Here is a 27,655-nt window from a genome sequence, read left to right as displayed (position 1 = left end):
TGAAGGAAGCTAAGTATTCCAAGAGGTGGAAGTAAAGGGGAAGATCACTAGGACGGCCCATGAAAAGACACTGTGGTGGGGGATGGAAAGTCATGAAAGGAGAAGAGCAAGTAGTCCAGTCTGACCAAAGTATAGAGTATAACAAGCATTGAACGTGAAGCACTTGAACACAGAATAAAACCTGAGTTCAAATCCTAGTTGGATCATTTACCACCTTCATGAAAGAGGGCAAGCCATGCTTTGTATCTGAGCTTCCTCATCTGTAAAATGAAGGGGTTAGACTTGGGGGGAGAGGAGGGAAGGCTCCAGGGTCACTTCTAGCTCTAATCTATGAACCTCTGTGTAATGTGAACTTAGTTTGGAAAAGAAGAAACAGCCAGGTTGTAACTGGCTTTCCATCCCTACTGCTCTAGGGATGTCTCTCCTTTCTTTCTTGCTGCTCTCCATTCCATCAAGCTCCTCACTCCAAGCCTGATTATCACTTCACCCAAGACTGGGTCTTCCAGAGATGACCAAGAAGGGTTATGGGGGAAGATAAGGTGGGACTTGTTTGGATCAAAGAACTGCCACCCTAATTCCATATCTTCTCATGGAAATGACTAAAATATATTTTTTAAAAAAACACAGCTACGGTAAAAAGCCCTGGCAACTTGGTAAGTGTGTATACTTCTCATGCAAATTAATATAAAGGTGTGCCTTGTTCATAAAACCATAGGATTTAGAGCTGGCAGAGACCTTAGGGGTCCATTAAATTCAACCTCCTCATTTTACAGATAAAGAAACTAGGCCCAAAGGGGTTAAGTGATTTGCACAAGATTAAATACTTAATAATATACTAGGACTCCTATGTTTTGTTGCTCATCTCCTAATTTCCCCAGGTATTTATTTGTATTTTAGTCCTGTCTTGGCATGGTGGTAAGTTTCTATAGAATATCAGTACAATAGAATAGGATTTAAATGGATTTAAAAGGGATCTACTGAGGATCCAAATATCATTTGTGATATTATTACTTCAGGAAAAATGAATTCCATTTTTCAAACAAATGAACTTACTGGCCAAAATATGTTCATAAATCGAGCATCTGTTTGTAGTTTCAAACTTATTTCTATTCAAACTTCTCATCAGAGCACAAATAGGTAGGAAAACTGAATATCTGTGGTTTTCCCTTTTTTCTCCATGCATGGAATAAAAGGATGAGAAGAGAAGGCATGGGCTGGTTTAATCAGCAAGGTACTCTGAAGGGGAGAAGGGAAGCAACATACATCAGGCAAGTCAAACCACCGCCACCACCATGACTCCGTCCTTGATAAACAGGGCTCTGAACCCAATATCCCTGAGAATAGAAGTATTCCCCAAAACACCGGCCCTACTTATAGCTCAGCTCCTGCAGCCATCACTGAGGGGGAGAAATTGTAGAGGAGGGGCCCACCTCCCTCATCACTAGTAGCATCACGTGCTGCCTAACTGCCACCAACTGATAGACAGGGACAGGTGTCCTGGGAGTGGCAGCATCCCCCAGACCATACGTATGAAGAAGGGGACAGTCATCTCCACTAAGTTCCAACCCACTGCCTGTCATACACAAAGGAGGTATTCAGGCCTACCTTCACAAGGTACCCGAGTGAGACCCAGGAGGCATCGGGTGTCAGACAAGCGACCACCATCCCTACTCCCACACCCTTATAACTCGACGTAACACCCATCACAGGAAGAACTTAATAAATACTTCATTTATCCATTCATAGAAAAAAATAAGGCACCGCTTGGCTTTTATTTTTTTTTTGGGGGGGCCAAAGTTGTGAATTCATTTGTGTAGATCAATGGTTCTCAAAATATGGTATCACACTCCTGAAAGTCCCCAAGACCCTTTCAAGGACTGGTAAGGTAAAAATCATATTCATGATAATACTAAGACTTTATCTGCCTATTAAAATACTCTTTCCTCTTCCAACTGCATATCTGTGTGAGACTTGATTTTCTTCATGCACTTGGACCAAAACAACCTATCAACAGATTGAATGCAGAAGCAGATGTGAGAATCCAGTTGTCTCCCATTAAGTAAGATATCAAAGAGATTTGTAAAAATATGTAAAAACAGTGCCACTTCTCACTATTTTTGTGTTAGAAAGTAGTTATATAACTATTAACATGTACTATGTTTCTTCTTATTATTTTTAATGAATTAACTATTTAAAAATTTATCAATTTTAATCTTTAATGTGCTATCAATAGATAAAACTCACAAGAATAAAAGTTCTTTGGGATCCCCAATAATTTTTAAGAGCATAAAGGGGTCCTGAGACCAAAAAGTTTGAGAACCTCTGGTGAAGGGAACTTGTGGTAAGGAAATTCCTTTTAGAAACTTACTGTTTTAGACATTTTTTGTGGCACTGAAAGGTTTTGTGACTTGCCCAGGCATCACACAAGTAAAGAGGTATGGCTTGATTCTGGGTTTTTCTAACTTCAAGGCCTGCTCTCTATCAGGCTATACTATCCCTCACGTCTTGGTTTAGGTAGTTAGACTGGTGTGTGTGTGTGTGTGTGTGTGTGTGTGTGTGTGTGTGTGTGCGCGCCCGCACGCGTTTGTGTGTGTGTGCATGTGTGTAAGTAGGTCATTCTTTAGTAAAGCCTGAATAATTCCTTCAAGCATTTCAGATAACTGCCACCAGGTCAACAGCTTTGTTGTTATTTAGTAATTTTCAATTGTGTCAGACCCTTTGGCGTCTTCTTGGCAAAGATACGAGAGTGGTTTTGCCATTTCCTTCTCCATGTGAACAGCAGGGTTGATTTATTGATAGACCCAACTTTGAGACTCATCAGGGGGCACATGAAAAGCATTTTCTGCAAAATCAAAACCTCAAAATAAACTATATATTTTAATTAATGCACATACACATACATATACATATATACATACACATACACATATTAAAAAAGAGTACCTAGGAGAGTATATAAGGCTCATGGTGTAACCTTTGAAGCAGGATGGCAATCATCCTCTTCTGGTCATAGACAAATGAACAAACGAACAAAAAACCCACAAGATCCAGGATGCTAAATCTGAATCCAAAGGACCTGAGTTCTTGGGAAAGTCATTTATCTGCCTGGACTTCAGAATCCTCATTTATAAAAGGAGGGAGTTAGAGTAGGAGATCTTGCTTTGCAATTCTAAGCTGATGAAGACACATCCTTTGAGAAACTGAACCAAAATAATTTTAAATTGAGATGGCACTTTCAGAAACATAGAGATGGGGGCAGCTAGGTGGCACAGTGGATAGAGCACCAGCCCTGAAGTCAGGAGGACCTGAGTTCAAATCCGGCCTCAGACCAAACACTTCACACTTACTAGCTGTGCCCTGGGCAAGTCACTGAACCCCAACTGCCTAAAATAAAAAACAACCCAGAAATATAAAGATGGTGTGTAAACTAGAGTACCCATTCCCTTACTGATTAATTTTCCACTGTGCAAACTGCTTGGCTACTCCATTAGATAGAAATTATTTCACAAAGACACAGTATTCTACTTATCAATATAGCCATTTTGCGAAAAAACAAAACAAAACCCAACAAAACCCACAACTTTCCCTTACAGCCCTGAAAATCTATATAGTCAAAGGGTCATACATTATTCATTCATCTGTCTTCAGACATGTCCTTAAAGCATCCTTGGCAGTTAAACTCAGCTAACCTCATCTCCAAAAATCTCACTGGAGAGATACATTAGTACCACATTTTAATAACCTCCTCAAAAATTTAAAATCTTCACTGTCAAGAAGTTTCCCTTATATCTCACGTAAATCTACTTAAATCCACTTCCTCTTGCTCCCTCCTCTTAACAAAGACTATATCTTTAAACACTTGCCAAAACCCTAAAGGGAATTTTAAAATCATGTCCATTCTCTCTCTGATAGATTTTCTTCATCAGGCTGAATCATTGCCATTTGATTTAGCTGCACCTTTTCCAACTTTTCAATCACTTTTATGGCTGTTCTCTGGACTTCTTCCCAGTTCTCTTTGCTCCCGAATCCCAGAACGGAACCCAGTGTCAAGGGCCAAGTCACACTGTGGGGAAGTTAATGGTTCTTAAGTATCACCCTATCTATATAACCCCACATCCTATCATTTGAAAAATAAGACACATATTGCTAATGGATACTCACGTCAGAGCTCACAAATATACACCTGCAGCCATCGGCTCTCTATGAATGACAATCATTGTTACAATCGTTCTTTCAGTTCTTTTATCTCATTCATTTCTTCATTCCACAGGCACTTAAGGCTTTCAGTGAGTTATTATCAATGAAGGAACGTGACTGTCATTTTCACTTCAAAGTCTGGATTCCATGTAAGGCATTTCTTATTGAAACCTGATTAATTTCCCTAAGCATTTCAGATAACCGCCGCTAGGTGAGCAGCAGGGCCTGTGTATTGATACGCCCAACGTTGGGGCTCATCAGGCGGCACATGAAACACATCTTCTACAGAACCAAAACCTCAGCATGAAAAACGTATTTTAGGTAACGCTCATAGCAGTATGTCCTAGGAAGGCGAATCTCAAAATAACAGAACGACCTACAATGCGATGAACATCCACTTCACCCAGCTCAAATATTCTCAAGCCTATTTAGCTCAACTGTTAACTTGCTCCCCCCAGGGGCTTTTCTCAGGATTTTCTCACTACTTGGTCATAGCTTGCTGTCTCTCAGAGGGAGATTGCAACTCTTGAAATTCTGAAGGCATCTTATGAATGGTAAATTATTTTTTAAATACTCTTTAAAATTCTGGTCTTTCCTGGGCTCTAGGTCTTTAGTTTTTCTCAACCTTAGGTGGAAGAATTTGTGTGTATGTATGTGTGTGTGTGTGTGTGTGTGTGTGCACGTGCATACATATATGTATATATACACATAAATATGTGTGCATGTATAATATAGACATATATATGTAACACACACATCTTGTATATGATTTACATATATAATATATACATGTGTGATATATATTTATATATTAAACATATACATATACATAACATATGGAGTAAGAATCCCCCAGTGACTGAGAGGGTTCACTTTCATTTTAAAAACTTGTGAATTACACAAAGGGTCAGCTGCTTTCTGCACCCTCCTCACTCATTCCTCTAAACTTTAATGCAAACAGTTAAAAACTAGAACAGAATTCCTTCACAGCAGCGATGCTTTTTATTTCTGTTAAGGCTTCTCCTTTGCCATTTGGTCAAATTTTGTAAGCCCGTCCAAGTTTCCCCTATTCTTCTGCCAATCCCTATGTTATTTATTTACTCAGATGCCTGTTATTAGCTCCCTTGGCCCTTCTGACCCAGGGTGAGCACAAGCACAGCAGGGCCTCCGTAAAGACCCAGAACTCGTTGTCTAGGAATTCTCTAGTCCAATTTAGTGAATGATCCACGCATCCCAACCGATTTATTGGAAATCCCTTCCTCGAGGCAGAAGAATGAACTAAATCAATAAGTTTTGACGTCTCTCTTACAATTATTCTTTGACTGTCTTCAGTTGTGACCACTAACCCTTGTGGAAAGTTTCCAGTAGAGGCTAAGGGTAAAGAAGTTTACCTTATAAGAGGAAAAGTTAGTTCTCAGCTCCCAGGGAGCAGAAAAAAGGGATGCCTCAGCCATATTGTACCTCTGTTGCTTGAGGTTTTAACTGAGCCATTAATTAACCAGACCAGGCCCTGGAACTTAAATGGAGGAAGTCTAGGAAGCTGCAACTGGAGGAGAAATGATACTTAACTCACACCAGGAAAGAAATAGGTTTTTAATTAAATTGGGTAACACCCCTCAAACTTGCATGGCCTTGCTCTTTTTCTAATTAAGAGAAGCAAATTTTCAGGTCATCAAGGGAATCAGAGAGGCTTTTCAATCCTCTCTTGGCCTCAGGCTCCCGGGAGAAATGGACAAAACACAACTAGGGGGAAAGCTGAGAACAAGACCCTGCAGGTTTATGTACCAGAGGATGAAAATGGGGCTGGTGTGGGGAGGAGGGTGGGAATGAGGATAAAGATCAGGAGAGAAAAAAATCTATTTTTAAGTAAATCTGCAAGCTTTCTTGTTTCTCAAAACCCTCTATAATTGGTCTCACTGCCAAGAGGTAAAGCTTCTAGGCAACATTTACCTTTTTTGAGTATCTGTCCTATTTCCTCTAGCCTATTTCTCTTCTGGAGTTGGGGAGGAAAGATAATTCACCTTCTCAGCAATGCTTTAAGGGAGATTATATCTCCTTCCTTCTAGACTCCAAGACTGGCTTGTCCATGTTAATGTTTGTGTGCTGTTTCAAAAGGCTATGTTTGACTTATATTGGACCTGACCATTAAATAGCAAAGACACTTTTTCTTTTTTCTTAAACCTGAACATCTACATCCAAATGAGTCTCCCCCTATAAACTTTCTTTCAGAGAGACTGAGAACAGCTAATTTCAGGGCCAATTTGTAAGTCATATAAGAAAAGAGGTTTATATTATTCAGCCCCAAAAGTATCCTCATTTTATTCCATGACTAATTAGGGAGTCTGTAATTTGATATGCTTGGATATATAATATAAATTTTGTCTTTCCCACTGTATTCAATAATTTTGATTATATTGATAATATTAAGAAAATTACTTAGGACCACAGAATTTTAGAGTTAGAATGAATCTTTAAGATGACTTGGTTCAACTCCCACATTCTGCAGATAAGGAATTCATGCCACAGAGAGTTTGTGACTTCTTAACCAAATATTTCCTTTATATACTGATTCTCTTCTCCATTAACTTCTCTAAATGTCTTCATTTGTATCTGATTAAATTGCCTCTAATTTGTGGGATCTTAAGTTGGAAATAGGAAGCTCTGTTTGTTTCTATCTAGTTCTGACAGCTTCTCCACAGTAAAGGCTCATCTCCTTTCTGCAGATTTACTCAGTTTTCTCAATTATTAGGAAATGTTGCCCTTGTGATCCTTTCCAGGAGGCCTGGGATATAAGAATACTTGCATAAAAGAGAGCAGAACCCAGGAGTTTCTCTGGATCCCACTATGATGGAACACTGATGGGCTGACTGCTACATGCAGAAAAAAGGAAAAAGAGGAGGAGAAGAAGGAAAAGGAGGAGGAGAAGAAAAGAAGGAAGAAAGGAGGAAGAGGGAGAAGAAGAAGAGGAAAAAGAAGAGGAAGAAGGAGGAAGAAAGAAGAGGACAGAGGAGGAAGAGGAAGGAGGAGAAGAAGAAAAAGAAGGGATATCATAATCATAGATGATGGAGTCTGAAGGGAACATTAAGAGCGGCTACCGGGGTGGGGACCCTGCAGCCTCGAGGCCACATGTGGCCCTCTAGGTCCTCAAGTGCAGCCCTTTGACTGAATCCAAACTGCACAGAACAAATCTCCTTAATAAAAGGATTTATTTATAAAACTTGGACTCAGTCAAAAGGCCACACCCAAGGACCTAGAAGGCCACATGTGACCTCAAGGCTGCAGATTCCCCACCCCTGGTAGTCAATCTCCTTCATGCTACATTTGAGGAAACTGGTGTTTGTGGAGAAGAGTCACTTCTCAATGTTACATAGTAAGGCATTGGTACAATGCAATTTATTTCCCCTCAACTCTTGAGTAAAATAAGAAATATCTTAGAGTAAGATCATGTATTGCCTAGAAGAGGTTTTTTGAAACGGGTAAGAATTCTTACTGAAAAGGGTCATTATTCTTAAGTACAGAACTAAGTTTGAAAAAGATTTTAAAATGCTTTTCCTTTCTTTAAAAAAAGTCAATTTCCATATCACTAGTCAGCTCTAAAATTGTAAAATATGATTATGAATATAAAAGAGCTTTCAGATATTCAGAAGAATGAAGTTAGGGAAATACAATTAATTGAGAGAAGTCAAGCTGAAAAACAACTAGAATTAGCAGGAAGTAGGGATGACCTCAAATTAGAGGAGAGAACAGTATAGTTGGAAATGACCAATTCATAACCACCAACAAAGTTTGAAACTTCTTGATACAAATACAGAGAATGGAGATGGATGGGAAAAAGTCAACATCTCAAGTTTCTGAGTAACTGCAGCTGCTTCTCTCATATTAGGAAAAGGTCTCTGGCCCACTCTACTGAAGAAAGCATCATAGGGACTATAATAATCACTTCCCTTGCTACCAAAGTGGAGAAATTTCTTAGATTAGGATCAAATGAGAAAAAGCTACATGAATCCCTTGAAGGTTTACTTAACTCATACAGAAAGATGAAGTCAAGAGATAAAAGGGAATTAACCCATGTGCATTAACAAACTATTAGCAACGGAAAAATTTCCAGCAGTGAACAGCTGAATGGCCAGAAGGAATTTCTGAATGTTTACCAGTAAATCAAAAAATAATTTTGTTTCACATACCAATCCTTAACACTTTAGCCCATTACAAAACTTAGTGTTTTGACAGCAAATATGTCCAAAAGAAGAATGATCTTCTTCAAAACCTGCATTTAAAAACCATCCTCATTATTTCCATCCACCACCATTTCTTGGTCTCCTGCTGACAAGGAGCCAAATCAATCTCAACATGTATTCTCTTGACTCTGCAATGTTTTGAGGAGTCACTATGTTGTGACTTCTGTCCATGGGTGAAATTACGTCAGTCGGGGAATAAGATGACAGACCGTAGTGTGACAATCTGTGGCACAAATGATTCATTCATTCATTACACAGTAAAATTTTTAGAATATGTGAAAAAAAAAAGTCATACTCCTAGAACTATATTTAACCTTTTTATTCAGTCAGAAAAACTTGCCTTTCCACTGGGTCTGTCAGCATGGTAGCTCTTTCCAGTGACACCTGCTAATTTCCTCCTCACCTCTGAAATGACATTTTCAACCTCATAGAACTTCAGCTTTTCTAAAAGCTTTAGAAATGAAAGAGGAGAGGGAATTCATTCTCACTTCATCACCTGACTGGAACATGAAGGAATTTTCTCTAATCAAAGGTAAGCATCAGTCTTATCCCTGGGGGCAACTCAGTCTCACCCCACAAGAAGAGGTCTTTTCCTAAGTAGTATCCTCACTACCCCCCAGGAAAATGTATGTGGGTGAAAATGGTATACTCTCCTGGACAGGCTACTCAGAGCCACCCAGGAGTCTTCCACTGACCAAAGGACCTCTTCGTGTGCCATGCGTCCTCCTAGCCAGCCTCCTCAGGTGAGGTCAACGAACGCTAACAACTTGTACCTTCCACCTCCTGGATATACCTTGCTTTGTTGTGTGCTGTCTCCCTCATTAGACTGTAAGCTCCTTGAGGGAAGGGGCTGTCTTTTGCCCCCCTTTTTTTTCATCCTCAGCACTTAGTACAGGGCCGCACATCGTAAGTGCTTAATAAATCTTTACTGATTGATTGATAAGATATCACTACGTGATATAAGTAGATGAATCAGTTTCTTCCCCACCATCTTCCTTCTCTATTTCTTCTTACAGGGAAAATTGCTTGTAGGGCCTTAGATTTTGGGAGGATAGACTTTGGAGGCCATTAATTCAATGGAGAGATGAGGAAATTGCATCTCAGAGAAGTTAAGTAACTTGCCCAAGAGCTAGTTAGAGGCAGACTGGGATTCCAAGGAGGATTATCTGACTCCAAATCCAGGGTCATTTCTACTACAAGAAGGAGATAGCAAAAGGCAGCAATGAAGAAGAAAGAGGAAACCAAAATTCCCTGGAAATGAGAAGAAAGAAGGAGCAGGACAACCTAAGAAAGAATGGTGTTGAGATGTAAATGGAAAAAACAAAACCCAACAACTTGCAGTGGGTTGAGCCCATCTGGTTATTTTACCTGGGGTTTCCTTTTTCAGAAGCTGCCAGGCATCTAAACAGCAAACTATAAATGGATGCTGCAGAAACCAAGTACTGTGACACCCTGATCCAACTCCTCAGGGCAGCTGGACAGCAGACTGCAGGTCACATTAAAGAGAAAAACTAAATATGGCTGATGTGGAAATGAAAATATGCCAAAATCGTTTGCTCCAGTGGAACAGGCATATTGATTCTTGAGGTCACAAATTCCCTATACAACAACAGCTGGTAAATCTTTGAAATGCAAGCCATAATGATAGCCTAAACTGCATGACAGAGTTGAACTATGACTCCAGGTCTTCTGACTCCAAATCTGGGGCTCTTTCCACTGCACCACACTGATCTATCTATGGATTTCTTACTGTAAGATGCCGAGGAGTATGAAAGGTCCTAGAGAATTCAGGAGTCACTTGTACCTCCATATAGGCGGTGGATTCATTCCAACTTTAAATGGTATTCTAGTGTTCACTATGTATTAGTGCTGTGCTAGGCTCATGGAGGATCAAAAAGATCTACAAGATAATGCAACTAAGACACATTCTCTACCCTTGAGGGAGTACATACAAGGCAATGTGGCAGATACATAAGAGCATTATCAAGCTTCAAGAGGCAATATGGTGGCACAGAGGGTAGAAAGCTGGTCTCAGAATCAGGATAAGGACAAACTGAATTCAAGGTCCCCTTGACACATACTGACTCTGTGATCCTGGGAGAAGTCATTTAACTTTTAAGGACCCCAGGCAACTCTTTAAGACTATATGGCTCACAAAAGTTGCCGATCTCCATTAGTAGAAGGAGTTATCTCCCCAAGGACTCTATATGCCAATGAAATCGCAGATTTGTCCCCCTAAAAATTATCCACTCAGAGTTTATCATAAAAATCAATTTGAGGAGCTGATTCCTGACACTGATGAGGAGATCAGGATAAAGACTATTTGAAAATTCAGTCTCGGAGTCTTTCTTATCCAAGGCCATAAAGAATAAGCTGGAAAAAAGGCTGAAAATGTGCTGCTTTATTCAGTCACTCTTTCCTTTTCTCCCCCCCATAAAGCTTTTCAACTTGATAGCCAGACAATGCAAAAAATAGCTTCTGGGTTTCATGTCCCTTTTCAAATATAATCTGAGTTTAAGTCAAGATTTCAGGGAAGTGGGTGGCAACAACCCAGAAAGCATAAAAGTATTTTTGAGTAAACTTGAAATAACAGCTGAAAACAGGTGTGCTGTGCATGGGAGAGAAATTTTCAGAATCCACAGCAGCTTTTGTATAAATACACAAAAGTAGAATTTCTCTTAATTACCACATTGAATCCTAGTTTCCAGGAGAGAGACAAATATGTTAGAGCTTCTCATATACTTTTTCCAGGCACTGGAATGTATTCTTATGCATTAATTTAAGTTGTTTGACTCATTTTCTTGAAAACTACATGAAAATGACAATTGTGGATTAAAAAAAAAAGTGACTGACATTGCTATCAGCCCTTCCACTGCTTAAAAAAGTAAAGCTGAGGGAAAGAGTTTGATGCTGATGAGATGAAAACATCATACAGGATTCAAGGTAAATAAAATAATATAAAGCAATAGTAGTTAAAGGCAGGGAAAAAGAAATCTAGGCTTCTCCCTCAACTCCTACACATCCAAAAATGCTGTAAGGAGCAATCACCAGAACCTATACTTATTATATCTTACAAGAGTCACTGAAAAAGATGATCTAAATGGATTTGAAGATGAATCCAAAGACTATTCTTCAACCTTTCAATCATTCACTAAACACTGACTGAATACTTCTTATGGAAAGGCATTATATCAAATGATAAGAGCTTTAATGCTAAAAAAAAAGATACAAGCATTTTTTGTAACCTTAGCAATACTTTCCCATTATCAGAGGCAAATAATCCAAGGCAATTTTTGCTTTTAAATTGTTAACACCATCTAAGTTTATTTAATTCCATCACAATCACCATCTCCACCATGATTAGCATACAGCCTGAAGTTCCAGCATAACCTTTTAAAATAAGTTGGGTTTTTTTTTAATCCAAATCTCAAACACTGAATTATCTTCTTTACTTTGGGATGGCATAAATGGGGATGGGGGGGAAGGGGGAGAGAAGTAAGCTTATTAAGAAGGTAGACAAATAACCGAATCAAGATTCAAAATAATTTCAAGAGATGAAAGGATTTGATCTGAAACAACAAAGTGAAAAATAATACAGATAAATATAAAGTTCTGGACTAAGGGCAGTCAGGTGGTACAGTGCATAGAGCAAGTGTGGGGCCTCAAGGCCACAGGTTCCCTACCCCTGGGATAGAGTGTCAGCCCTGGAGACCAGAAGACAAGTTCAAATCTGGCCTCAGACACTTACTAGCTGTGTGGCCCAAGGCAAGTCACTTAACCCCTATTTGCCTCAGTTCCTCATCTGTGAAATGGGGACACACTGGAGAAGGAAATAGCAAACCACTCTAATATCGTTGCCAAGAAAACTGTCAATAAGGTCATGCAGAGTCGGACACTCCTGAAGGACTGAACAAAATCTGCATTGAGTTTCAAAAACTCAGCTGTACAAGTATCAGAATGAGGGAGCTTTAGCTTAACAGCTGTATGTCTGAAAAAAAAAGGGATCACTGTCTAGACAGCATGGTTTAGTAGACAGGGAGTCAGAGTTGAGTCAGGAAGACTTGCTCATGACACATCCTAGCTTCATTACCCCAGGCAAGTCACTCAAACTCTCAACATCCCTAGGAGACAATTACAATGAAGAGTAAAAGGCAGACATCTAAAAAAAAAAAAAGAGGAAGCAATAGTATTTGGTGTATGGTTAGATATGAGGGGCTAGAGAAGGAAGAGTCAGATGAGTTGAAGATTCTGGCTCTAGGGGAAAGAGAACAGGAAGCTCGGGGAGGAGTAAGTGAGAATGCAAAGATCAGCAGAATGAGTTAAATTTTAGACCTGCTGAGTTTGACTTATCATTCAACTAGAAATCATGAAATTTAGATTTAGTTCGGGATCTGGGGCTGAAGGGGAACTCAGAGAACATGTAGTTTAATTTTCCTCATTTTACAGATGAGGAAACTGAGACCCACAGAGATTAAATTACTTGACCAAGGTCATACAAGCAGTAAGCATCACAAGTGTGATTTGAACCCAGGTCGCTGAACTTGAGCCAATGCTTGTACCACACTACTTCCATCACCCTCAAATGAAACAAGAGGGTCTTATTAAAAAGAATGCTTTAAACCTGCCTTTAGAATACTGATAATGAATGTGACTGAAAAAACAAAAGTCATAAATAAAAAAGATAATTTTTTAAAAGAAGATATATACCCAAAACTTATTCATCATTTTCCATTTACTGGATAGAGAGGTCATTCTTTATTAACTAAGAAGCTGAGATGTTTTGAAAAGAATAAATTTCAGATGAAACCTAGATCTAAGTGCAAAGAATGGATTTTCATCTCTACCAGGAGGTGTTCCTTCTCATTACCTCTACTATTAAGAGCAAAAGAATATAATTTCCCAAGTAAGATAATAACTTTCATGCCTCTTCCACACTTAATAACTTCCCGAGTTATTCTATCTCCCTCTTAAAGGTTATCTAAGTTACACAGGCAATAAAGGCTATATAGGTTATATCGGTTATATAAACATCAAACATACTTGTTATAAGCTCTCAGTCTGAAGGAGCACTAGAAAAAAGGGTTATACAACCAAAAAAAGGGGGGGAAATTCACCTCACTTGTGTTGAAGAATCATAAGCAAATAAAATTTCCCTCCCCCCTTTTTACCCTGAGCAGCAAGAGGATAATATATTTTTTAAAACAGTTGAAACAATAAAGGTTGTAGTAGATAGTACTCCAGATAGTACTGGAGTAAAGAATACCTGGATTTGATTCCTGGATCTACCACTTAATCCCTATGCAATAGAAAGAAATCACCTGCTCAACCTAAGCTTCAGTTGCCTATACTAGAAAATGAGGACAACAGTGTTAGTCTTGTGTCTCTCATGGATCCAGTGAAATAATGTATGTGGAAAGCATTCTCAGAGCACTCTGGGAATCTGTCAGATGGCATAATAATCTGGGAAGGGAAGACTGGAATATTATTTCAAAAAAGCACTTTACTGCATTGGAGTTGTTAAAGAAATCAGACTTGAACACAGAAGATTTGACTTTCAGCATTTGCTCAGATCGAGCTATACAGGTCATCCAAATCTGTGTGGGCACCTTGGATTCAAGATGTGGTAAATCCGATGACGCTGGTAAATCCATAAAATACACCTAAACTGCTCAGATAGCTCTGGCTGACCTGTGCAGGTCAAACGGAGCCAATGTTGGTGATTTCAGGGACTACAGCTATTCCTTCTCACCCTTTCCTGACATAATTGCATTCAGAACCCTTCCCTCCATCTGTAGAAAACCTCACCAAAAAGGCAGAGGTTTATCCCACCGCTCTGCTAGGCAAATGTAAGACTGCTTTCTAGGGAAATTCTTATTCCTTTCCCTTCTTCCATTCACTTGGAAAGACTGAAATTGTTCAAACAAAATCCATCTATTCCACTATCTAAGTAAAGCCAGGTATTTTTCACTATCTCCTTCCCTGATGTAACCTCTACCAAGGTTAGAAAATGATCTTCTTGAAAGAAGGGACTGCCTTGCTCCTCTATTTGTCACACAGCCTTTAGCATTGGCTCTTTGCACATAGTAAAATGTTTCATAATGCTTTTTTATTCATTCACTTTTATTCATTTGCTCAATGCTACACTATGAGATTGTAAATAGTTTTTAACGACAGTGTCTTCTTAAAACATATTTTACTTTTTTTTAAAAATTTGGGTACATTTACAGTATTAGCTCTGCAATAACAGTTAATTCTTCTTGCTGTCCTAGTCCAAATAGCAAGAAATACACTTCTCTCAGGCAGGATGATTGATCTAAATGACAAATGACATCTTTGCTCTTTCTTTTAAAACATTCTTTGGTTTTCATGTTTTTAATGAAAATATAAGCCCTTTGTCAAACTGCTCTTTCAGGTTTTATGTTTAAAAATCACACTCATGGGGCAGCTAGGTGGCGCAGTGGATAGAGCACTGGCCCTGGATTCAGAAGGACCTGAGTTCAAATCCAGCCTCAGACACATAACACTTACTAGCTGTGTGACCCTGGGCAAGTCACTTAACCCCACTGCCTAAATCAACAACAACAACAAAAAAAAATCACACTCAGGAGCATGAAAAATTCTCTACCACTACAGCTAGAAAACTAATATACTCAGGACACCTTCTGGCTTCTAGCATCTGGGAACAGAATGATTCCACTGGATCACAGAAATCCGGAACTGGTGCTAAAACATGGCACATCTATTTAGTGGATGAGTAATTACTTTACACTGGGCTTTCTAAATGAATCAATAATAATCAATAATCATCAATTAAGCATCTAATCTGTGCCAGACACTGGGTTAAATGTTGAGGATACAAAAAAGAGCCAAAAAATGATCCCTGCCCTCCAGGAGCTTACAATCTAATGTGAAAGACAACATGTAAACAAACATATATCAACACAGCAAACATATATGATACAGCAAGCCATATCCAGGAAAAATGGGAAATAATTAGCAGAGAGAAAGCACTAGAATTAAGGGGGAAGAATTATGAAGAAAAAGGTGCAAAACCTCAAGATACCTCTAAACTTTAATTGCCAGCCAAGAAATCCATCTGTGTAAGAATTAAAACCAAATGATTTCATGTGTCTAATATTAATCAAAAATTATCCTCAGGGATAGACACAGTATGTCTGTATCAGAAGATAAAATGTTCCGGTTACCTTGTTGACAAGGGTGACTATATCGCCTTCTCTGATTGTCAGTTCATCCTCATTCTGTGCTTCATAGGGAAATATAACTTTGCAATAATCCTTGCCTATTAAAAAAAAAGAGGCACATGTTTTTATAGAGCTATAACCAATTAGCTATTTCATAACATAATATTCTCACCTGCAGGCCTAGGAAAAAACAATACCTAGAACACAGAACCATGAAAAGAGAGTAATGTTATGTATGAAAGCATGAATAGATAATACCCAAGATTAACACTTTTCCTCCTCTCTTCAAAGGCAACCTGAAATTAAGAAGTGCTACTAATTGCTTTAACTTCATAGAACAGTGAAACAAGAAAAAAGCTATAGGCATCAATGAAATGTTAAAAAAAATTAATGTTAGTAGCCCATACTTTGTGTAACAACAATGTCCTTCACCAGATTTCCCCACACTTTATTAGATTAACAATGAGTCTTATGCCAAAACATTTCCAAAGTTCACAGGCTGCACATGTGAATCAATCATATAAGCTGATAAAATTAGTGTGAATTCTGGGAGCAAAACTGAACAATTCCCTTTAAGAACACTATAATAAACTGAAATATTTGTGTGGACACACAAAATTTTGTTTACATAAATTAGGCGACTAGAAATCTTTAATGATAATTGGCTAGGTGGTCTATTTATTTGCAAAAATATACTGATAGGGGCAGCTAGGTAGTACAGTGGATACAGCAACAGCCCTGAAGTCAGGAGGACCACTAGCTGTGTGACTCGGGCAAGTCACATCATCCCATGGCCTCAAAAAAAAAATACACATATGTACATATAAGAACATATCTATATACATATTATGGCTCATATGCAAAACTCCACCAATTTCTGGATATAATTACCTCTATTCATCTTAGCCATGTCTCAATGACAAAAAACACTACCAACTCAAAAATACTCAAAACTTGAAATACCAGGTGAATTATCGATGAAAATACAGTTATCTACACTTTTCATGGGCACAAAAGTTGCAGACAATGAAATCCATTAGAAGGTATTTAGGCTTTGAGGAGGCAGGAAAACAGAAGACCATTAGAAGGGTCACCTGAGGGAGGTTTTGTTTATTTTGTTTTTATGATATATAAAAATTAACAGTTTTTAAATTTTCAAATGGCTCTAACTAAACTTTTCAGTATACATGGGCTAGTCTCTGCATATGGACTGTAACAGTCAAATATTAATAATCCTATGACCACACACATTAACATCAAGATAACATATATATATATATATACACACACAGTCAATCAGTCACTCTTGAAAATAACAGTAAATTTAATTCTCTTCAGCAAGACTAACACACTATATACATATCTATAATTAACGTATTTATTGTAATTATGGATTCATTAAAAATCAGCTAATTAGTCAAATGTGTAGATATTTCTGATCTTTTGGTTTGAAAGCATTAGTTAAATGAATACATGATGAGAGTGTGAAACCCCAAGCTTCACAAGAGTTACAACTCATCAATCACTGAGTCTACTTCAGGTCAATACAGTAGTTATTTGAGTACCAATTATGTAGAAGACATTGTGCTAAGCACTGGAGGGGACAGAGATCTGTATAAGATAGAGCTCCTTGCCTCAAGGAGATTACAGTTTAGTTGGGGAGACAAGGATGATATACAGAATGACTCCAAGACATGGAGTCATTGACTCCAAGACATAATAACAACTAGCATTTATATATCACTTCCAGGCTGGCAAAATGTTTTATAGTGTTACTCCATTGGATCTTCACAAGGACCCTGTGAGGCAGGTGCTACTAGGATCCCCATTTTACAGAGAAGAAAACTGAAACTGAGAGACATTAAGTGAGTTGTCCAGAGTCACAGTTAATAAGTATCTGAAGAATATCTGAATTCGGGTCTTCCTGATTATAAGTTCATCACTTTATCCGCCATGACACCTAAATCCTTTATAACAACAGCGAGCATTTATACAGCGCCTACTATGTGCCGGGCACTGTGCTAATCGTTTTACAAATATTATCTCATCTGACCTTCCAAACAACCCAGGAAGGTAAGTGCTATTATTATTCCCATTTTACAGCTGAGGAAATGAGGCATATAGAGGTTATATGATTTGCCCAAGGTCACACAGCTAGTAAGTATCTCAGGATGGATTTGAACTCAAGTTTTCCTGACTCCGGGCCCAGTGCTCTATCTACTGCACCACCTTGCTGCCTTATTATCATCATTATCTATTCAAGTAATGTCAAAACCCTCAAATATTCCCTGGTATGTATGTTGCTAAATAAAGACCACTTTAAAATGTTATTATACATTCATTTTCCTTATGTTGTTAATATTAAACATTACCACTTCTGAGTCATCCAAATGTTCCAACTGAAAAAAGTTTTAAAAAACTAAAAAAACCATATAAGGAAAACTTTCCATGAGAGAAAGAAAATTCATTCATTCATTCATTCATTCATTCATTCATTCATTCACTCATATTCATTATTTCCCTCTTGATCATAATGGAGATTTATGACCAACCACCTTGAATAAATATACACTATTGCTAAAAGAACATTGTTCTACACAGACCTGGAAAGCCATTATCTATAACAAAGTGCTCCACGTCTTTTAAATAATTCTTACTTTGTAAGTCATTGAGACATCCTGAATCAGACTACGTAGCTGTGTGGTCATTTCAGAACACTGATGGATCAACGATAAAAAAATATTGGGAACTCCACTAGTCCTATTCTCATGCAGTTAAAAAGTATAAAAACTGTTCCGATAGCCTGTGCAAAGAACTATTAAACCAACAAAGTTGTAAATAATATCATCAACCAATCTATGTTGTTATTCAGTCATTTTTGGTCCTGTCCCAGTCTTCATGGCTCTATGACCCCATTTGGGGTTTTCTTGGCAGAGATATTGGAGTGGTTTGCCATTTTCTTCTCCAGCTCATTTTATAGATGAGGAAACTAAGGCAAACAAGATTAAGTGACTTGCCCAGGGTCACCCAGCTAGCAAATGTTTGAGGCTGGATTTGAACTCAGGAAGATGAGTCTTCCTGACTTCAGGGCCAGCACTCTATCCACTGAGCCACTTAGCTGCTCCAACTAATCTGTACAGTGGTTTGTATTTTCATTAAAATAATTTCCCTCCCATTATCACACTGTATGATTACAACAAGTGTGTGAAATAGGTAAGATAGGTGGATAATTACTATTCTCCTTCATAGATAAAGAAATAGGATAAGGCCACAGACTGGATCCATGAATTCACTGGTAAAGGGAACCTCCCAAGTGAGGAAACTCCCTCTCCCACAGCAGACCAGCAACTTTTCTACAACTTACAGTCTTGGTGATTTGTCCAGAGCACCAAGGGGTTAATTGACTTGCCGTAGGATCATACAGCCACCAGCCTGTGTCTGGGATAGGACGTGAATCCAAGTCTTCTGGCCTAAAGGCCAACTCTATCCCTTATATCATGCAGCCTCTCCAAAGGAAATGTCCATAGGTTAAAGGACTTGCTGAAAGTCACAGACTTAGTGACTGAAGCACAAATTCTCCTATTACAGAATACCATATTTTTGTCTGTAGGATTTTCTTCCAAGCAAATTTCTAGACAAGGGATGGCTCACAAGGGACATTAATGTTTCTTCAATTATTGGTCTCTACTAATGAGAAGCCTGGTACTTTGCCTAATATATGTGTGTGCATGTGTCTCAAAGGAATCATAAATTTAGAGCTAGAAGGAACTTCAGACATCATCTAATCTAATTCCTTCATCTTAGATGAGGAAGCTACAAAGGCCCTGAAAAATTAAGTGCCTTGCCCAATACCACACAACAACTATGCAGCAAAGTTGGAATACATCATGCCGTGTAAGAGAATGTTGCATAATATGTAGCCATATGTATATACATACATACATAAATACAAATACGCACACATCTCACAATTTCCTCATTGCTTGCCATTTGACAATCTCAAAGTACTCCACGAAAGCAAATTATTTCCCTTCCAAAGGTTGTCTGGCACCAGCTCCTTCATCTTCTTCCTCTTGATCTCAAAACATTCTCCAGAGACATTTTTAATGCCTTCAAATATCTCTACATCTTCATGTATCTTTTTATTCATTTCTTTTTTTCTTACTCCTTTTTCCAAAGCTGACCCCTCTGACTTATGCTTTTTCAGGGATCTTTTTAATAAAAGCTTACTCAAGTCTCTCTGATCTTGACAATAACTTTCCTGGAGCCCTATGGCCTCCCTGAGCTGCTGCTCTCTCACATCGGCTGAATTTCTTAAGAGAATCATTTAGGACCATAGATGTAAATCTGGAAGGGGCATTGGAAGCTAACTAATACAACCCCCTTCTTTTCCAGATGTGGAGACTGGGGGCCAGGTGGGCCCAAGGTCTAATACACTGGTTGGTTGGTTGTCCTTCATTTGTGAAGAGGACCAAAATGACATCACTATGTTGGAGTCAAGATACATTGTGTCTGACTGTGACTGACCAGACCCGTATGGGCTTAGAAGGTTCTACCACAGGTTGGGCACAAATTGTCCATATGAGCATTTGGAGTGGAGATGTCTCCATATTTGTACATCTCATGTTTCTTTTGATCTACTGCAGTTCTGGCTTTGCACAGTGCCTTCTTTGATGTGGGCATACCATGCTGGGCAGTCCTGTGTCAGTGTCTTCCACATCTCCCAATCAGTTCCAAAGTTCTTCAGAGAGACCTTGAAAGTGTCCTTTTATCACTTCTGACCTCATTGTGAGCACGTGCTTTGTGGGAGTTCTCTGTAAAATTGTCTTTTAGGCAAATGTACATTTGATATTCAAATAACGTGGCCAGACGAACAGAATTGCGCTGTCTGCCGCAGAATTGGAATGCTTGGCAGTTCAGCTTGAGAAAGGACCTCCAGTACCTTACCTTGACAAGTGATCTTCAAAATCTCCCTAAGAAAATTCAAATGGAAGCAATTCAGTTTCCTAGCATGGATCACAGGCATATAACAATGGGGTAAGCACAATGGCTCTGTAGACCTTCAGTTTGGTAAGCAATCTAATACCTCTTCTCTCCCACACTTGCCTTTGGAGACTCCCAAATACTGAGCTATCTCTGGCAATGTGTGCATCAATCTCATTTTGTATGTGAACATCCCTGAAAAGTATACTGTCAGGGTAAGTGAACTTAGCCCTAACATTCAAAATTTCTCCATTCGCTGTAACTGATAATTCCATGTGTGGATGGTGTGGTACTGGCTGGTGGCAAATCTGTCTCCTTGGTGTTAATTGTTAGGCTAAAATTAGCACAAATATCAGAGAACTGATCCATATTCTGTTGCATTTCAACCTCAGAAGCTGCAGTGAGTGTACAATACTCTGCAAATAGAAAGTCACATACCAACTCTTTCTCCACTTTAATACTGACTTGTAGCCTTTTCAAGTTAAATAATTTACTATCACTGCGGTAGCTGACCTTGATGTCATTTTCAATCTCAATGAAGGCATTCAACAACATTGCTGAAAACATCACGAAACTGAATATAATACTGATGAACTTCTCCAGGCAACCAAATTTCACCATAATCTTCCACAAGCCCTCACGACCGACAGTATCAAACACCTTGGTCACATTCATGAACACTGTGAACTGTTCCTGGCATTTCCCCTGGCATTGTCGGGCAGCAAACACCGCATCGACTATTCCTTGGCCATTTCTAAAGCCAAAATGGGTCTTGGGTAGATGACCATCTTCCAGGTGAAGGATCAGCCTATTGAGAAGGACTCAATAACTAAAAGAAAGCCCCCTCACCCCACCATGATTGTCACAGGACAATCCTTTTCCTTTATAGAAATAGACAATGGGGGCAGCTAGGTGGCATAATAGACAGAGCACCGGCTCTGGAGTCAGGAACACCTGAGTTCAAATTCAGCCTCAGACCAAACACTTGACACTTACTAGTTGTGTGACCCTGGGCAAGTCACTTAACCCTAATTGCCTTAAAGAAAAAAAAGACAATGGAGGGATCTTTGAACTCCTGGAAGATAACCTCCTCTTGCCATATAACCAGGAGATTTCAGTCAGCTTTTGTATAAGCAGTGGACCCCCTGCCTTGTAAATCTCAGCTGGAATAGAATCAGCACCAGGTATTTTGCCACTTGACAGGGGCTGAATGACAATCCAAACCTCTTTTTAAGTTCGAAGTTTGGCTACAGAGGGACTGACTTCCACTTGGGGTACACAGTCAGTGGCTTCAGCACAGGCTGATGACAGTGTTGAGAACACTATGGAAGTGTTTATCCAGGACCATGCCCTTACCACCAATCAATGTGGCTCCATCAGCACTGACTAGTTGAAATGCACTATAGGTCTCTGGTCTATAAGTAGCCATCAGGGCATCACAAAAGTGCTTTGGATTTTTACCATCAGTGTAAAACTGAATTTCATCTGCCTTCTTACTGAGCCAGGAATACTCATCTCTTTAAGCTCTGCTAGCACTTTACTTTTGATGGAGTTAAATGCTGCCTTCTTAGACACAGATGAACTATCCTGGTGGTCAACCTGTGGAGTTCTCATTTTTCATTTAGCAGCTTTTGAATTTTTCCATCATTTTCATCAAACCAATCTTGATTTTTTTTGTGTTCTGGTCCAGATAAGTAAACACAGTGCTGTACACCAAACCTTTGAAAGCTGCCCACTCCTTTTCTGCTCCACTGTAGCCAACTGTGTGTTGCCTCGGGTTTCCCTCCAAGCTAGCAACACACTGTGCATGCTCAGAGAAGTGGTCTGCTAACATTAAGTCTTTTTTGGTAGTCATCTTGCTGGGGCACTGCTTTGATTGAATGTTTAGCTTGGAGAGGATGAGTCACGGTCAGTCCAGCACTCTGCACCACACATTGCCTTTGTTACGCTCACATCGTGTGTCTGTCTCTTCTCCTTACAATGATATAGCCTATTAAATGCCAGTGTTTGCTGTGAGGGTGCATCCACGAAGTTTTATTGCACTTGGGTAAGCAGATGACATTACTGGTGATAAGAAGCCCATGAGACAAGTCTTCAGTAGTAAGTTATCATTGCTGTTGCTTTTTCCAACCCCATTCCTCCCAAGGACTCCCTGCCATGTGTGATAATCTGTGCCTACTCTGACATTAAAGTCACTCAGAATTACAAACTTGTCCTCTTTTGGCATATTAATAATGACAGTCTCCAGGTCTTTGTAAACTTTTCCTTTGACCTCATTAGGGTTCATCATGGTGGGAGCATGCACATTGATGATGGTGACTTGACATTTTCCTGTAAGTGGTAATCGCATTGTCACAAGCCTGTCATTCACTTCTTTTTGAAGGCAAACAAGCTTGTTGACTAGTTTCGATTAAGAAACCTATGCCAGCTTCAGGGTGCTCCCTATGACTGTGGCCACTCCAGAAAAACTTGCATCTAGCTCCAACTTCAGTAAGTTGGCCTTCACTTGTCAGCCTTTGTTTTCCTCAGGGCTGCTATTTGGATGTGATACTTTTCTGAGTTCTTTTTGTGTATGTATGTGGGGGGGGGCAACTGGGGTTCAGTGACTTGCCCAGAGTCACACAGCTAATGAGTGTTAACTGTCTGAGGCTGCATTTGAACTCAGGTCCTCCTGACTCCAGGGTCACTGCTCTATCCACTGCACCACCTAGCTGCCCCTCAGAGTTCTTTCACAAAAAGAGCTATGTTGTCTGTAAGTGTGCCCATGTTCCATTTACCAATGATGAGTGGAATTATCTTTGGAAAAGTTTTTGTACATTTTTTTGTTTCAACCATGAGCTGGGATCTCTGCCTGCCTGCTGCAGTAAGCAGGCCAGGGTTAAGTGAAGTAGACAAGTTTGGGGGCACTCTCCTCACACCAAGAGGTAGGCTGTGTGGTCCTTCAGAGGCTGTTCAGACTCCCAGGAACCTGCTGAATCCTACCACTGTTTTAGTCCAGTAAAAAGATGACCCTATGGGCTGGGCTGCCTGTGGTACACAGGGTTGTAACTACAACTCCCAGTATATTTTCACCTGCTATTTTGTCACCTGCCCATTACCACAGGATTTTGAGGTAGGTAAAAACAGTAAAATGGTATGCGTGATGTCTTTTGATTAGCACATAAACTGGATTTAAGTGAGGCAGAGCTGCACAGTCATCAGCCTCACCCTCTCTTCCAGAGTCATCAAAGTCCAGTGGCAAAACAAAAGTCAAGAAAACTGGCGACGGCCCAGGATGCAGTGGATGACCTTGGCATCTTTGATGTCTGACCAGGCTCTAAGCGCTCCACAGCACCTGCTTCCACCCCCTTCGTGGTCTGTTGGAAGAAGCTGTTCATATCTGCCCACTCTTCTAGGCAATGTCTTCACATGCTTGGGGTAGACACTCTAACTCACTAACAGGCCGGAGGTCCATTGTGTACCCCGTCTGCTGAAACAGCTTACCAGGGTGTGGTCACTGCGCATGCTATGGTTTCTTGGAGCCACAGGGGAAAGTTGGGTGACAGGTGGACACCAAAGGTTGAAAGATCTCTAAAAAGGGCCTGGCAGGCCTCACACCAGATGTACTAGTATTCCTTGAACACCTGCACACCCCAAGTACATAAGTAGTAGAGACAGCATCTGAATGTGACACTGCAACACTGGCCTCCTTGCGTTTCCTAGCACAAGACACTCCATTTCCCAACTCTGGCTGTCCCTCATGCCTGGATTTCTCTCCTTCCTCGACTCTGCCTCCTGACTTCCTACAAGTCCCAGCTAACATGCCACCTACTGCATGAAGCCTTTCCCATTTCTCTTAATGCCAGCATCTCCCTCTGTTGACTTGTTCTAATTTCTCCTGTATGTATCTTGTTCATACACACTCGTTTGCATGTTGCCTTGCCCATTGGACTCTGAGCTCCTTGAGAGCACGGATTGTTTTTTGCCTTTCTTTGTATCCTCAGCGCTTTGCACAGTGCCTGGAAGACAGCAGGCGCTTTATAAACGCTTGTTCCTTACTACCCACAAACACTCACTACCTCCACCTAGACACCAGCTCAGACTCCTTCTTGATATTCACTCCTCTCCTGGGCTTCTGTGGCACCACACTGTCTTCTTCCATGGCCTCTCCATGGTTTTCTTCTGCTTCCATGGTCTATTCCCTTCTTTGCCATCTTTTTCCAGGTAACCTTCTTCCTCCCAACTCTACAATGAACCTTAGTTTATTTCTCAGCCCACCCCATTGTGCTCCTGATGCACTCTCTGTTTTGGAATTCTTCTACCTTCTTTGTTACAGGGGATGACTCTCTGGTAGGAGTAGGGATGAATCACAGCAAGATATGTAAGGGATGTGGAAAAAAAGAGAATTGTAAAAAATGTAATAGGACATCTTTAGTAGTCTATAGAAATGTCTAAACCCTTCTTAATTTGTAATAAACTCTAATGTATGATGTGGAAATACATTTTGCTTGTCTTCATACGTAAAATGGGCACCACGTTTCTGGCCTTCTCAATAAGTGGGGAAGGGTTGGAGGGGAAAGACAGAATTAAGAACTGAAAATACATTTTTTTTTAAAAATTCATTTAAGTTTTTAAAAAATGCATAATAGAGCCAACCTATTAAAAATAAATGAATAGCACACAACTCCTCATAACAAAATACATTATCTGCACTCCCCAAAAGGTCACAATGATAACAACTGACACATATATAAAAAACCCATTAAATTTTGCAAATTCTTTATCTCATCTAAGCTTCCCAAATGTGCATTTTGGATATGAAGAAAATGGGCTTAAGAAAGGTAAAGTGATTTGTCCATGATCATATGGTTCATTAAACACCAAAAGGAGGATATGTACCTGAGTCCTCCTGATTCCAAGTTCTATATTCTCTCTACTATAACACACTGCCTCCCAAATGCTGACTATGACATTTAGCACCAGATCACTTAAAGCATGAAAAGTGATCACAAAAAGATATTCTAAATAAAGGAGCTCAGGCTTTTCTGATGTCTCACAATCAGCTCACAAACAAAATCTTCATGCTTTCATTTTAAAAACCTATTTCTAGATATTCTACAATGCAGAAGATGAATAACAGCATTAGAGCAAAAAAAGAAATCTAAATCACTGGGCCATTTTTTTTAACCTGAACATCTGAATCCCACATGTCATGAATAACCTTGAAAAAAGAAGTCCTTCATGAGTTTAAGCCAGGATGAGAGAATTTTGTTCCCTCTACTCTAGCAGAGAACATCCTACATTAGAACCACTGAGTGCAGGAGAATGGCTTCAGTATCAGAGCACTTGGTTCAGGTCCTGGATCGACTGTTTACTATGTGACTTTAAGCAAGTCATTTACTTTTTTTTTTAAATTAACTTCATTTTCCCCATCTGTGAGAGGATGATAATTTTATTTGCCCTGTTTATCTCACAAGATTACTTGTAGGATCAAATGAAAAATCATACACTTTCTTTCATGAAAATATCAAGTGCTATTCAAAAGTAAAATTTTATTTGCTCATAGGAATTTTGTTTTGGAAGGCTCTCTTTCGTGTATGCCCTAGGGCCCTGGAATGGGAAGATCTGCCTGAAGGACACTTATTTTCACCAAATCACTTGAAACCAACCAACTATACAGGAACTGTTTCTAAAGTCATTCAGTCATCCAACAGGTACTTAAGATATGTCTATGTGTGTAACGTACTGTGCTAAGCGTTGAGAGGAATAAAAAGATGAAATCATGTCTTGCAACGAGCAGGAGACAAGTACGGAAATAATTAAAATGCAAGGCAGTACATGATAAGTTCCCTAAGAGACAGACAGAGCAGTAGGAAGTTCAGAGGAGAAGAGAGATTGCTTTCTAGGCAGATGTGGAATCAGGGACATATTTAGGAAAAGCTTCGAGGAAGACAAAGCAAGTAAATTAGGTCTTGATGGACAGAAAGCTCTGACAAGTAGAGATGCTGGGATAAGAACTCCATGACCAAAGAATATGGTATCAGGAAAACAAAGGCCAAATTTAGGGCAACGTTAGATAGGCCAGTTTGGCTGAACACAGGGCACAACATAAGGAGAAAGCAGATTAGCTTACAGAGGTTGATATGTCAGAGGCAGATAGTAAAAGGCCTCAGAGTACGAGACTGGTGCAAGAGGTGAGATGACAAACACAAACTGGGCTAGATTTCAAACAGAAAAATTAAAATAAAGCTGTAATGGGATTCTTTTTTTTCTTTTGTTTTAAATTAATGATGATAATCAGGTTTTCTTAGCCTTATTCTCTATTGTGAACACGGCTTTTTTAGTTCTTTCTAAAATGTGCATTGTGAACTGACAGACACTCATGCTTTAAAAATAGAAATTTTCAAAAACAAAGAAAAAGGGCACAAACAATCCCTCAATTCTCTAAATTTTCCTATTTCATTTTTCAGGACTACCCTCCTTCATTCTACTTCTCTACTTTACACAAAACATCCTCTATTGAATAAGTAAAAACCCAGCAGAGTCAGGAACTACTATGAAATCTATAGCATGATATAGAAGGTAGTTTCTCTAGTAGAAAGAGTATTGGATTTGAGGGTAAAGACCTTAGGTTCAAATCATGGTTCTGTTAATGTATCCAGGGGTGGCGAACCTGCGGCCTTGAGGCCATGTGTGGACCTTTAGGTCCTCAAGTGTGGCCCTTTGACTGAATCTAAACCTCACAGAACAAATTCCCTTAATAAAGGGATTTGTTCTGTAAAAGTCGGACTCAGTCAAAAGGCCACACCCAAGTACCTAGAAGGCCAAGATTCCCCACCCCAGTACCCTATTGGGCAATTCACTTAACCTCTAACTCCTGGTAGTTTCCTTATCCGTAAAGTGAGAGGGACAGGACAAGATAATCACCACTAAGGTGAATTCTACCTCTACATCCTATGACATCAAGCTATCAGGACTCTTGCTCTCCCAGCTGCCTCAGCACCCTGCTCTGAGGAACAGCTTGGCCTCTGGGCTAGGAATGAAAGAAGCGGTCAC

General features: G+C 39.6%; 1 protein-coding gene across 7 annotated transcripts in view; it reads right to left on the bottom strand.

Annotated features, from left to right (window-relative positions):
• The window catches only part of SH3KBP1 (SH3 domain containing kinase binding protein 1), a 446,742-nt gene that overhangs the window by 103,584 nt on the left and 315,503 nt on the right, over positions 1-27,655 (bottom strand). For all 7 annotated transcript variants that reach the window (XM_020989928.2, XM_020989930.2, XM_020989932.2 and 4 more), the window contains one exon: positions 15,641-15,735. In XM_020989928.2, the coding sequence (XP_020845587.1) occupies positions 15,641-15,735 (95 nt within the window). The remainder of the gene's footprint in view (positions 1-15,640; positions 15,736-27,655) is intronic.

The sequence above is a fragment of the Phascolarctos cinereus genome, unplaced genomic scaffold (assembly GCF_003287225.1).
Source record: "Phascolarctos cinereus isolate Bilbo 61053 unplaced genomic scaffold, phaCin_HiC Scaffold_726;HRSCAF=1367, whole genome shotgun sequence".
In the NCBI taxonomy this organism is placed as follows: domain Eukaryota; kingdom Metazoa; phylum Chordata; class Mammalia; order Diprotodontia; family Phascolarctidae; genus Phascolarctos; species Phascolarctos cinereus.
Note: the sequence above shows the minus strand (reverse complement) of the source record. Positions and strands in the feature narration are given on the sequence as shown.